Source organism: Xyrauchen texanus, chromosome 42 (assembly GCF_025860055.1).
Source record: "Xyrauchen texanus isolate HMW12.3.18 chromosome 42, RBS_HiC_50CHRs, whole genome shotgun sequence".
Lineage (NCBI taxonomy): Eukaryota > Metazoa > Chordata > Actinopteri > Cypriniformes > Catostomidae > Xyrauchen > Xyrauchen texanus.
Genome location: NC_068317.1, coordinates 14,313,770 through 14,326,921, shown reverse-complemented (window position 1 = coordinate 14,326,921; position 13,152 = coordinate 14,313,770). Strand labels below are relative to the sequence as shown.

Genomic DNA, 13,152 nt, shown 5'->3' with positions numbered 1-13,152 from the left:
ATAATATTTTAAAAGAAAAATGTCACTGCCCTTTTTTTTTAAATGCATAGTAATAAAAGAGAATCCAAACTACTTATGCCAATACTACTTCTTCTTCTTCTTCTTCGTCATCTTTTTAATTTTGTTATTTAATGTAATTTTTTTTTTATTTTCTTTAATTTTCTTTGGACTGTAACGGTACACCACTTTTGACTTCGAGCCCCATAAAAAATGTCAAAATGACAGAACTCTGGAATTAAATCAATTACATTAGTAAAGGTGTATTCAAGTATTTGTTTTGTGTGAATGACATTTTTAATTTATTATTTAATTTAATAAAAACTTTTGTAAAAAAGTTGTGTAAATCAAATTGTGTAAAGTCATTGACACAGACAAAAAAAAAACATAGACATCACTGACAATCTACACATCATACATCTACAAAACTGGCTTTAAATGATGTTAATGTTCTCTCTTTCAGTCTCTACTGGTTGCCCAGCAGCTGGCATCGGCTGTTAGTGGAGTGATGTCTGGTGGTGCCCCGGGTCTGAACCAACCCATTCTGATCCCCTTTAATGCTGGTGGGCATCTGGGTGGGCAGCAGGGCCTGGTTCTGTCTCTGCCCACCGCTGCCAACATACAGGGCCTGGTGGCAGCTGCTGCTGCTGGAGGAATCATGACACTCCCCCTTCAGAACCTGCAAGGTAAGAGTCCTAACTCAAACAGTGTGTGAGGATCAAGCCTTTCTTATTGGCTCAGAAATTGGCTCAGAAATTCAAAAAAAAATTCTGTTCATTGGTCAAATGAAAGTTGAGAATGATTAATCAATGTAGTCCGGATGCTCATTCTAGGTCACAAAATGCAGATACTGAGCTAAATGTTTCAGACACAAAAGCCCAAAACCTTTAAGTTCACATTAATGAGAAATATTTCTATTTGTATAGACAGTGTATATACATATATGTATAAGAAGATGTTATGAAATCAGTTAATGATACGCACCACATTCAACATACCACAGTTGTTTTGTGTTTGGGATTCACCAAATTTGTACTATCTAGAAATACCATCACCCCACCCAAACGCATACCTGCACAAAGTGCTCGGAAAGGCCGATGAGAGGAGTATCAAAGTGAAGTAAGCATAGAAACTAGTTCAGCTTCATTACAGGTCAGCATTTTGCACTGGAGCGCAAAAGCACTTTATAGCTCTTTCTACTTTCAGTAGGAGTATTCGCTAGCATCTCGTGTCTTCTCCTCTTTACTTCTATCTTTCCCCTCCCTATTTCCTGTGTCTGCACATCCATACTTCTCCTTGCCTTTAAACTTTAATGCATGAATGTTCTCTTTTGATCATAGTTGTAAATGGTTTTCATTTTAATGTTTAAAACTTTGTCTCTTTTATACCATTAGATTGAGGGGTGGAAAGGGGAAACCGTCAGGCATAAATCTTTGATGAAGTGCCTTCTTTAATGCCTGACTAAAAAATGATAGTTTATAAAATTGAGTGCATGTAAAATAGCACATTTTCCTTTTTTGGGGGGTGGATGTGAGGAGATGAATGGATGGCTAAAATTGTGGGATGGAAAGAAGTCGTCTCTAATGGACACAAGCATACATAAATAACAACACGCATCAGTGTGCGGCTGGGCTTTTAATAAAGACTCACATGGGCAAAATAAATATCTAACAATTCCCTCAGTCATGATAATGTGCCTGTGGGGTTTGCCTCCCTTTTCTGGAACTCTCTAAAATGGCTCCTAGAAAGAGGTTCTACTTTTGACATGTTAATGCTCCATTAATTGTCTGTCTTGAACTTTTAGGATTTTTGCTGGCTGTAGACTTTTCATGCTTGCTCAGCAACAATGTTTGTCCAGTTCTTTTTCATTAAAGACTCACTTTGAAAGGAAATGTTAATGTACAGTGTAATCCAAAAGTCTGAGACCATAGTGAAGATGCATATAATTTTCTATTTTAATTACAAAATACAGTATATTTTAAGCATAACAAAATTTAAATCTGGATTTGAAATATGATCATTATTAATGTGAACAAATATTAATTTCCCAAATATACATTTGATAAATATTAATTTAAACATTTCTTGGTATTTGTTAGTTCCTCCTTTTGCTCTAATGACAGTAAGTTTTTTTTTTAATCCTGATGATCCATGTAATTCCAGAATTAGAACTAGCATCTTGTGTGCAAGTAAATCTGACTTAGTTAACATGGTCAATCTCACAATTATGTTACATTTAAAATTTTATTTTATTGTATTTTTTTTATGAGTGGCCTAGAAATGCAGAATATTTCTTGCTCATTCTACTTCATAACATTTCTGCATTTTATATTCTTTGCAAAATTCTGAAACTGTCTGTGATTTTCTAGGTTAAATTAGATTTTGAATCCCATATATTTAATGGGGTTTCAGACTTTTTGACCAGAATTTATTTCTGAATTACCTTAAGGATTTTTTTCTTTGACTGCTTTGCTCAAATTGTGAATATTCACATTATCTCATATATAAGGTGTAGGGTTGTCACAACACAATAGTTCATCAGTTGTTACCAATACATGTAAAATTATATGATTCTTGATACATATTACGATACCACAAAACAAAAACGTAATATGTTATTGAAAACACTCCTTTAGCTTATTTATCAAAGTTAAATCTATCAATGTAAATTAAAACATTTGAATGTTTTCATGTAGAGTTTCTCAATAAGTGAACAGTTTTAAAAGTTTTTTTAAATAGGACCCTGTGAAATCAGCTTTATTTATTTAGTTATTTTTTTCTAAATTCTGCCCCCAAAAAAATACAATTCTGTTTCCTGTTACATACATGTTTTAATATGTAATAAATATCATTATCAAAATAATGTCTAATCAAATAAATAAACAATACGTTGAATGGAATGATAATAGAACAATTACTTTTTAACATTAAATTAATTTTAAAATTAATTTTTTACCACATTAAGTGCTTCTGTAAAGATCCTCACAGCAATACTAAAACACAAAATTGATTTTATTTTTGCAAGTAAAGTGCTGCACAACAGAGAAATATAAATTATAAATTAAAACATTGATAAAAACTTCTATTCAGTACAACGGCACTCTTGCTTGTGAGTTGTTGCTTTAGAAAAATAATAATTATTATTATTACACTAAATACTTGTACTATACAGTAGTAATATACTTCTGTCATGATTTCTTCAATTCTCTCATCGAGCAATTTTTTGATAAAGCTTTTATTTTGATGCAAAGGCTTTTCCATTCTTTGTGTTTGAGGGTAGTTTCACACCTATGGTTAAGACGTTGGTTATGTGGCCCAATGCTATTATTAAAGTGCAAAATTTTTTGATTTAATTATCTAAATATATAGTCTACAGGCATTGTGCGCTTCACAGTAAATGTGTGCTCTCTTCTGTCATCTACTACAACAAGCACAGCGTGCAATGCTCAAATTAAGTTGATGCTTTTTACTACCGGTACTGCAGAAACACTGGTATCGTTACAACTTTTTTATTTTAGTATCAACTTGGTACCGAAGTACAGGTACTTTTGACATCACTACTAAGACGCAAGTGAAAACAGAAAAGTGCCTTGAAAAAACCCAGTCCAGCTGATTCTGTCTTGACCTTTCAGTTTTAGAATCAGAACCTCAGGCTACTCTTAGGGCATAGTGTCATGGGTGCCATGTGACATTAAGTGATTTGACTGTGTCTGCTGTCCCTACAGCCAGGCACACACTCCCACAATCCTCACAATCCTATCACATCATCCCCCATTGATGGAGAGCTGATGGCACAGCACTTCTCCCAGACAGCCTTAAGGCCTGATTAATCACAACCTAAAGAGAGTTCCTTCTCATGCACCAAAAAGACACATCAGTGTGTTGTAGTATGCTATAATTAACTATAGATCATACTTGGCTCTGTTGAAAGATAAGCTGGTGCAGACAGTCCAGTTTTAATATAAAAGTCACACTAATCAGGAGTTAATGAGGTCTAATAGCTTGTGTCAGGGCTAGACAGAATAAATAAAGAGACCAATTAAGTGGTGTCATAGACCTGGTCTCATTTAATTATATTACCATACCTAAATTTGTGCAAATATATATATATTATATATTACGTATAGCAGCAATTTCAGGGTAATATTAATACTAGAAGCACTAAAAACAATTACTTTTATTGTCTTTCACACAAATCACGAGTACAACAGCATTTTATCAGTTTATAAACACTATTTATAAACAGTATTTTTATGTCTTATGAAGCTATATATATTATACTATAGCGCATGACTTGTAAGACAATACATTTTAATGTTTGCATTAGATAATCATGCTTTTTCAAGTTGCACAGTAGCTCAACTAAAAGAATGTTGCAATGCAAAGTACAGAGTCTAAGAGAGCATGTAAATTGACACGTGAGCCACATATGTCATAGAAGCACCACAAAATTATGTGGTTGCTTCAGAAATGTTTTTTTTTCATTTAACATTTGCTTTTTATGACACTCTCAGCTAGGTTTCTGTTAAAGGTTTCAGGTATGGAGGTAGGTTTTTTTTCATTAGAGCATTAACCTTTAAAATCTGTTTGGGAGAAAATGTAACTTGCTTTTAGCACCTGTGAACATTTTACCTAGGAGCTGATGCGATACGCTAAGGACCCACATAATAAAATTTTGCAAAGGTATCGCCACAGTAACATCCTTTTCATGAGATCAGACTCTACATCAGACTGAATACTGAAATAAACAGACTGCCACAGAGTCACATTGTCACACTTTTGGTCAGAATTAACCAACGGATGGCTAAAAATGGCTTTGTTTTTTGGTCAAATTTGACCGAAGAGTACAGGTGTGATTCTAAAATGAAGAGTGCACAGTGCCATGCAAAGTGGTACACTGGGTCTCAAAACAGCTAGTACAGGAGAAATAAGAACCCAAGTTAGTCTCCATCTGGCTACGGAAGCGATTAAATTGCCAAGAGTGTCCATGTAATGGATATTGGCATTTTTAGAAACACCATGTCCCATGGCAGATTCTTCCAGCTCTGGTCACACTTGCATTTGGTCAACAGTATGGAGAAAATGCTACAGTGCACACAAGCATATACAGTATTTATCAAATCAACCAGCAAGTACACATACAGGTGAAACTCGAAAAATTAGAATATCGTGCAAAAGTTCATTAATTTCAGTAATTCAATTTAAAAGGTGAAACTAATATATTATATAGACTCATTACAAGCAAAGTAAGATATTTCAAGCCTTTATTTGATATAATTTTTATGATTATGGCTTACAGCTTATGAAAACCCCAAATTCAGAATCTCAGAAAATTAGAATATTACATGAAATCAATAAAAAAAGGATTTTAAATACAGAAATGTCGGCCCTCTGAAAAGTATAATCATGCATATGTACTCAGTACTTGGTTTGGGCCCCTTTTGCATTAATTACTGCCTCAATGCGGCGTGGCATGGATGCTATCAGCCTGTGGCACTGCTGAGGTGTTATGGAAGACCAAGATGCTTCAATAGCGGCCTTCAGCTCTTCTGCATTGTTTGGTCTCATGTCTCTCATCTTTCTCTTGGCAATGCCCCATAGATTCTCTATGGGGTTCAGGTCAGGCCAGTTTGCTGGCCAATCAAGCACAGTAATACCATGGTCATTGAACCAGGTTTTGGTACTTTTGGCAGTGTGGGCAGGTGCCAAGTCCTGCTGGAAAATGAAGTCAGCATCTCCATAAAGCTTGTCTGCTGAAGGAAGCATGAAGTGCTCTAAAATGTCCCGGTAGACGACTGCGTTGACTCTGGACTTAATAAAGCACAGTGGACCAACACCAGCCGATGACATGGCTCCCCAAACCAACACAGACTGTGGAAACTTCACACTGGACTTCAAGCATCTTGGATTGTGTGCCTCTCCATTCTTCCTCCAGACTCTGGGACCTTGGTTTCCAAATGAGATGCAAAATTTGCTCTCATCAGAAAAGAGGACTTTGGACCACTGAGCAACAGACCAGTTCTTTTTTTCTTTAGCCCAGGTAAGACGCTTCTGACGTTGTTTGTTGTTCAGGAGCGGGTTGACAAGAGGAATACGACATTTGAAGCCTCAGTCCACTCCTTGTGAAGCTCCCCACACATTTGAATGGCCTTTTCCTGACAATCCTCTCCAGGCTACGGTCATCCCTGCTGCTTGTGCACCTTTTTCTTCCACACTTTTCCCTTCCACTTAACTTTCTATTAATGTGCTTTGATACAGCACTTTGAGAACATCCAACTTCTTTTGCAATTACCTTTTGAGGCTTTCCCTCCTTGTGGAGGGTGTCAATGATGGTTTTCTGCACAACTGTCAGGTCAGCAGTCTTCCCCATGATTGTGAATTCAACTGAACCAGACTGAGAGACCATTTAAAGGCTCAGGAACCCTTTGCAGGTGTTTAGCTGATTAGAGTGTGACACTTTGAGCCTACAATACTGAACCTTTTCACAATATTCTAATTTTCTGAGATTCAGAATTTGGGGTTTTCATAAGCTGTAAGCCATAGTCATCAAAATTATATCAAATAAAGGCTTGAAATATCTTACTTTGCTTGTAATGAGTCTATATAATATATTAGTTTCACCTTTTAAGTTGAATTACTGAAATTAATGAACTTTTGCACGATATTCTAATTTTTCGAGTTTCACCTGTAAACACATCCACAAATTGCCCATTTAATTGAATGCAGCAATTTACGAAAGAACGGTTTTACGTACAGAAATGGGTTGTGCTTATATTTCATTATAAAGTCAATCACCTTTAAGGTAATTAGTCATGTGACTTTTTTATCTCTTATGAAATAAATGTGCAATTTTCTCTCCCAAATGAGGAAACACAAGGACAGCAGCATCGCTCTGACTGTCCATATGAGTATGGACTCTGTATGGACTCTGTGGTGTGGCTGTGCTCTGCCACTGTGCCTCTGCTCTGATGAATGGGTGTCACAGGAATGGGGTAGCTTTGTGAAGTTCGGCACAGTCGTCTAAATAAAAGCCTGTGCTTACATTACCCCATGCTCATTTTAAACCCTGGTGCTGCCGTAGCTTGTTATTTTGTCAGGAAGATTAATGTCTGGACATGTCAAGAAAAGAAAGAGAATTCCCTCTTGAACACTATGTATAGGATTCCAGCCATATTGAATAGAATAAGAATCAGCCTTATTTTTCTTTTTCCATCAGACTGTAAACATGGTGTTGAATAGAATTTGAAAATATAAAAAATAATTCTACTAAAAATTCTTAAGCAGATCCTGGATGCTGATTGATCAATTCAACATCCACCCAAACTAAAATTCCCCAAGTAAAGTAACAGCTATAACCTATAGAGGATCATTATTAAGCCAACAAATTTGGTTTATGTTTTTTTTTCAAAATCTCTAAAACAAAACAAAACATTTTAAAACTATGTCCTCCTACAGCTTTCAATCAACATACACCAAACTTGTTACAGACCTTCAAACTGTTCTGACTCAAGCCTGGTTTATACTTTGGAAGAAGCCAAACCTTTTTTCTCCTGGACAAACAAAAGAACCCTAGGCGAACGAAGATGCCATTTAGACTATGCGCAAGGTCATTTTAACATTTGTTAACTTAGGGTGATGTCACGGTATTTCACAGTTTATCAGTTTACAGCCACAATTAAAGCCCAAAATACATGTTCCCCTTTGTAGGAACTCAAGATGTGTAATCGCATTGGAACACACCCTGAGTTTCACGTGGTCTGATGCCTTTATACAATCATGGCAATTTATTGGCTGATAGCGTTTAAGCGACACCCTTAGGGAGCTATGTCACAGGCTCCATGTTAGATTTTCTGTTTGTCAGTGCACGATCTCATCTGGCCTGTGTTGTAACAACGACTGCAGTTCATCGTCAGTGAAGATTCCCACGACATGTGTATTGCCTGTCTGGGTTTTCGCCACGCAGAGGCCGCGTTGGAGAGTTCGGATTGTTTGACTCATGCGAGGCTGGCACGGATGCCAAGGAGATGGGAGTTGAGCTGCAGGCTGACCTATGGTTCTCTCTGTCAGCCCCCCACCAGGTCAGGCGGTTTTGGCTTTGCACACGCTGGCAGTTTTGCAGGCCTACCAGGCACATTTTATGAGAGATTTAGACAAGGGACATGGACTGGATGCTGAGGCTGTCATAGAGCTGCTCTGAGCTTCTGATTTAGTGCTAAGGGCTACCAAACATATTGCTCCTGCTGTTGGTCTGAATATGGCAGGCCTCGTGGCAGCAGAACGGTATCTGTGGCTTACACTTACAAATATTCTTGACAAGGTCTGTCTAATAAACACCCCTGTGTCAAAATTCGGAATGTTCGGTGATGAAGTCCAGTCGGCGTTGAAAAATTCCATACTGTGAAACAGCGCACTGCTGCGTTCCAGGAGATGCTTCCTCGTTAAGAGAGTAAAAAGCCAGCTGCAGCTCCAGTGTATTCACGTTCGGTATCTTAGCAATGTCCAATCAGAGAGCAGCAAAAGATGTCGGACACAAGCTTTGCACGCCCTCAGAAGAATTTGGGTCCTCGTTCATTCCCGCTATCATGGGCACGTCTGCGTAGACATTTGTATGTTGGACCGGCAGGACACCAGAAGCAAACCTGACAGACTTGCAGTGAAACGAAAGATGAGCCCCCATTCGGTGATAGACATCGGACCGTACAAACATATCTGTGTCATTCCTGTTTGCCCTTCGTACTGTATCGGGTTGAGTTTGCCGTTGTTTACACTTACCCGGCAGCCAGAATATAGTTCAGTGTCCCCCGCAGCTTGAATTCCAAATTCAGCCTCTGTCACCATGACCAAGGGTTATAACAGAATTCATTGTTCATCAAACACAAGTGTACACAAGACACACAGTGAACATACTGTAAGTACCACATGTTGTCCCCCATAAAAATGCTGGGGCCATTGTGGCAAATCAGTTTTCCAAAATAAACATTTCCCCCAATGTTCGTACATTTTCCCCATTCAGAAAACCAGGGAAAAGGTTTATTTTATTATCGTCCCTGCTGCAAAGGCATCTCATGGCGCTCATCCTTTATGCGTGAGTACAATAAAGTCAAAAACATGATCCAATTCCCTTCAACCAGCCTCAGTATTAGTTGAGTGAAGGCTTCCCTCTGCTGTGCTCTTGGTTCTGAGTAGTTGCCAAAAGTAAGCAAAGCATGCCATCTAGTGGTTACAGGTCGTGCTGCAGGCAAAAGCCATGCATTAATCCCTCTGTATGCCTGTCTAATGGCTTGGCAGCAGCTGAAGGGGGATTCAAACTGGGTACTTTGAACAATAAATCATGGTTGCATAATTAAATTCAGGTGAACTCCACCGGTGTTCAATGGGGTTGTTCCGATAGACGTTTCTGTTCGAGATGCCCCGTTTTTGATTTGGGAAATTCATTCTCTCTTAGAAAAAGGGGCAATAGAGGAGATTCCCCCTTCTCTTAAATTCCAAACCAATGAAATCTCAATTCAGAATGCTGACACAGCAGCAAATAATGTCAAAATTGTAGTCGGAGGACTGGTTTGTGACAAAAGATTTGAAGGATGCTTATTTCCATAGTCAGATTGCGCAGAAGGACAGGTGATTTGTCAGATTCGCTTTCGGGGGCAAAGCGTATAAATTTTGTGTCCTTCCGTTCAGACTTGCACTGGCACCACTCATTTTCTCAAAATGCTTGGTTGCGGATTTGATGCCCTTGAGGCTTCAGGGCATCCGCGTTTTGAATTATCTCAGTGATTGGTTGATGATAGCCCATTCGGAGTCTTTGGCTGCCCAACACCGAGATGTCATTCTCAGCCATCTGAGCAATCTAGGGCTGTGTGTAAACCTAGACAAGAGTGCCCTAGACAAGGCAACAGACTGTGTTTCTAGGGGTGGATCTAGATTCGCAGCCAATGCAAGGCACGTCTGCTCCAGCTTGCATTCTGTCATTCCGCAGATGTCTAGTGATGTTCAGAATCGGATGCGTTCTCCCTGTGAGAACATTTCACAGGCTTTTGGGGCTCATGATCGCGACTTCCTCTGTCATTCCCCTGGGCATGTTTTCAGACTCTTCAAAGTGATGCGTGGGTGCTACTGAACTCTGTTACCATGGTAACAGATCCGCCTTTTGATGTTGGGTGTTTCCGTTGGTACACGTGTGTTACCACAAAGTTATAGCTAGCGGAAATATTGCCACATAAACTGTCTGGAGATGTTTCCTCCCAGAGATTCAGTACACCATGTCCTTATCTGGTCGGACAACAGGATGGTGGAAGGATAGCATGGCGCATACTTCTCTTGGCGTGGGACAATGTGCGGTCTCTATAAGCCCTGCATGTTCTGGGCCAGTTGAATTTGGGGGCTTATCTCCTGTCCAGACAGGGCTTGATGCCTGGAGAGTGGACATTACATCCTCAGAATATGGAACAAATCTGGAGAAGGTTCGGCAGAGTGGAATTGGATCTGTCCACTTTGAGTGAAACGTCACACTGTCCCCTCTGGTTTTCCCTTTCGACCCCGGCACCACTGGGCATCTATGCGTTGATGCATCAGCGGCCAACAACACGTCTTTATGCTTTTCCACTAATCAGTCAGCTGCACGCAGTTCTGAAGGATTGGGTTCGGCTTCTGTTAGTGGTGCAGTTCTGGCCATCTCAAGTATGGTTTTCGACTCTGTCTCCTGGAGAAATAGCCTTTGGAGATTCCAGTTAGAACAGACATGTTGTCTCAGGCTCGGGGCAGGATTTGGCACCCCCGCCCAGAATTGTAGAAGTTATGGGTATGGCCCCTCAACTGGGCAGTCTTTTGAATGATGGGTTATCTCCCGCTGTGTTTGATAACATTCTGAATGCTAGAGCTCCATCAACTAGGAAGCTTTAAACGTCCAAGTGGCATATTTTTGCTTGTTGGTATACAGCACGAGGTGAAGATTCAGTTCACTGCCCTGTCGGTATAATGCTGGATTTTTTGTAAGAGTGTTTTTTGTATGTGGGCCAGGGTTGTCCTGGCAACGCATAAACACTCTATGTTGTCACTATAGCAGCTGAGCATAAGGTTATCAATGGATTCTCTGTTAGTAGACATTCTCTTGTCTCTCATTTTATGTGCAGGGTACGCAGGCTTATGCCTTTCGTCCTGTCAGTGTTCCTTTATGGGATTTGTCTGCTGTTTTGGAGGTGCTCCGTTTGAGCCCTTGGTAACAGTCACTGATAAGTTTCTGACTCTTAAAATGGCCCTGCTGGTGGCATTGGCGTTGTTTATGAAGGTTAGTGATTTGCATACCCTGTTGGTTAATCCCTTATGTATGGATATTGCACCAGTGTGTTCAAGGGTGGTGTTAAAGCCTTGCTACATAATTTTGCCACAGACTGTTAATTTCAGGCTTTCTATCATCCCCCATTTGAGTTGGCGGAGCATGAAAGATTGCATATGCTTTGCCCAGTTCGGGGACTACGAGTTTATGTTGACTGTACTAGCCAGTGGTGTAAATCAGAGCAATTTTTTGTGTGCTTTGGTGGCCGCAACAGGGGTGTTTCGGTGTCCAAGCAAAGACTGTCTTATTGGCTAGTTGATGAAATTTAAAGTGCTTACGAAGTGTGCAGATGACCGTCGCCTTCAGGTATTCAAGCTCATTTTACGAGGAGAATAGCATCCATATTGGCTTTGGCTAGAGGTGCATTTTTGGAAGACATTTGTATGGCAGCAGAATGGTCTTCTCTTCTTAAATTTGTTAGATTTTATAATCTGGGGAGGGTTTGACTTCTGCTTCTCAGGTTCTCTCTGTTGGAACAGGAATAAACTCATAATTTCCTGTTTTATTCAGATGCTTTAGCTCGCTTGTGCGCTGCTATATGCTTGCCACACGGTGTAGAGAGTTGGCAGCTACTGTTCGCATGGCGTGAATGTATATCATTCCCAATGTGACTACACAGTTCGAGTTCCTACGAAGGTAAAGTCTCGGTTACATGAAGCATATCCCTGGTTCCCTGAGTGGGAACGAGATGCTGCGTAAACTGTCCATACACTCTAGCAGCTGCATAGGCTTGTACCTTTGCTTGTGACTTGATGGTGCAAAGCAAGCGCCTTTATAGAGCCTTTATATGATGTAGGGGTGTCGCTTAAGTGCCATCAGCCAATAAATTGGCATGATTGTATAAGGGCTGCAGACCACGTGACACGCAGGACGTGTCCCAATGGGACTACGCAGAGTCTCATTTCCACTCAGAGAACCAGGGTTATGCTTCTCGTAACAATACGTTTTTCTCTCAGTGGACCACCGCTTTTAGCGCTGTGCCGCTTCTTTGGTTTAATAAATTTGTCACGGCCCCTTTCAATTTTAAAAACTAAAATCTTTCTCCACTCATTTGTCATGGCCGTGCTGTCTTTGTAGTTTGTGCTGCAAATCATGTAAAAATGTATACTTCCACACTGAGAGACGTGCTTCAAAGTTATCCATTTTAACAACTAGGTAACAACTCCTCAGCTGGCATGCATGATTGTAAATAAAAAACATCACGTCCAAACCACACCCATGAATAGTTTTAATGCTCTTTGATCAGCCGAGTTCTAGAATTAGTGTCAAGTATTAAATTATGTCTATATAAGTTTTCGAGCTATCCGAGCAGGACTGTGCGCAACAGAAAATTATGAACCGAAAACAATCCCATAGACTTACATTGATGGAATGCTCCAACAAGCCAATGGAATGCTTGTTAATTCAAACTCCTACTGTCAAAAAATTTAAATGTAAACAAACACACCTTTGTGCCTTTGTTCTGCCTTTGGTCTCTCTCTCTCTCAATTCAATTCAATTCAGTTCAATTCAATTCAATGGGCTTTATTGGCATGAAAGTTTCAAAAACAATGTTGCCAAAGCATCATATAGAATAAATAAAATAAAAGCAAAAAACATTTTGTCCAATAACTTGGACAGTATATAATATAATTATTAGAAAATACATAAAAAACAATAATATAAATTACTATTATTATTTATTTCACCACATCACATTGTGTGTGTGTGTTTGTCCAGATCTTTCAGTATCCCTCAGGTTGTGGCATGTTGATACATATTGGGCAGCAAGATGTGCCCTGTCTCCTCCTCCTAGGAGTATTTTTAATTTTGAGAGGTCATTT

At 39.4% G+C, this 13,152-nt stretch overlaps 1 protein-coding gene across 1 annotated transcript in view; it reads left to right on the top strand.

Annotated features, from left to right (window-relative positions):
- Window positions 1-13,152, top strand: part of LOC127635292 (POU domain, class 6, transcription factor 2-like) — a 137,171-nt gene that overhangs the window by 36,738 nt on the left and 87,281 nt on the right. The window contains exon 3 of the mRNA XM_052115208.1: window positions 461-683. Coding sequence (XP_051971168.1) covers window positions 461-683 — 223 coding nt within the window. The remainder of the gene's footprint in view (window positions 1-460; window positions 684-13,152) is intronic.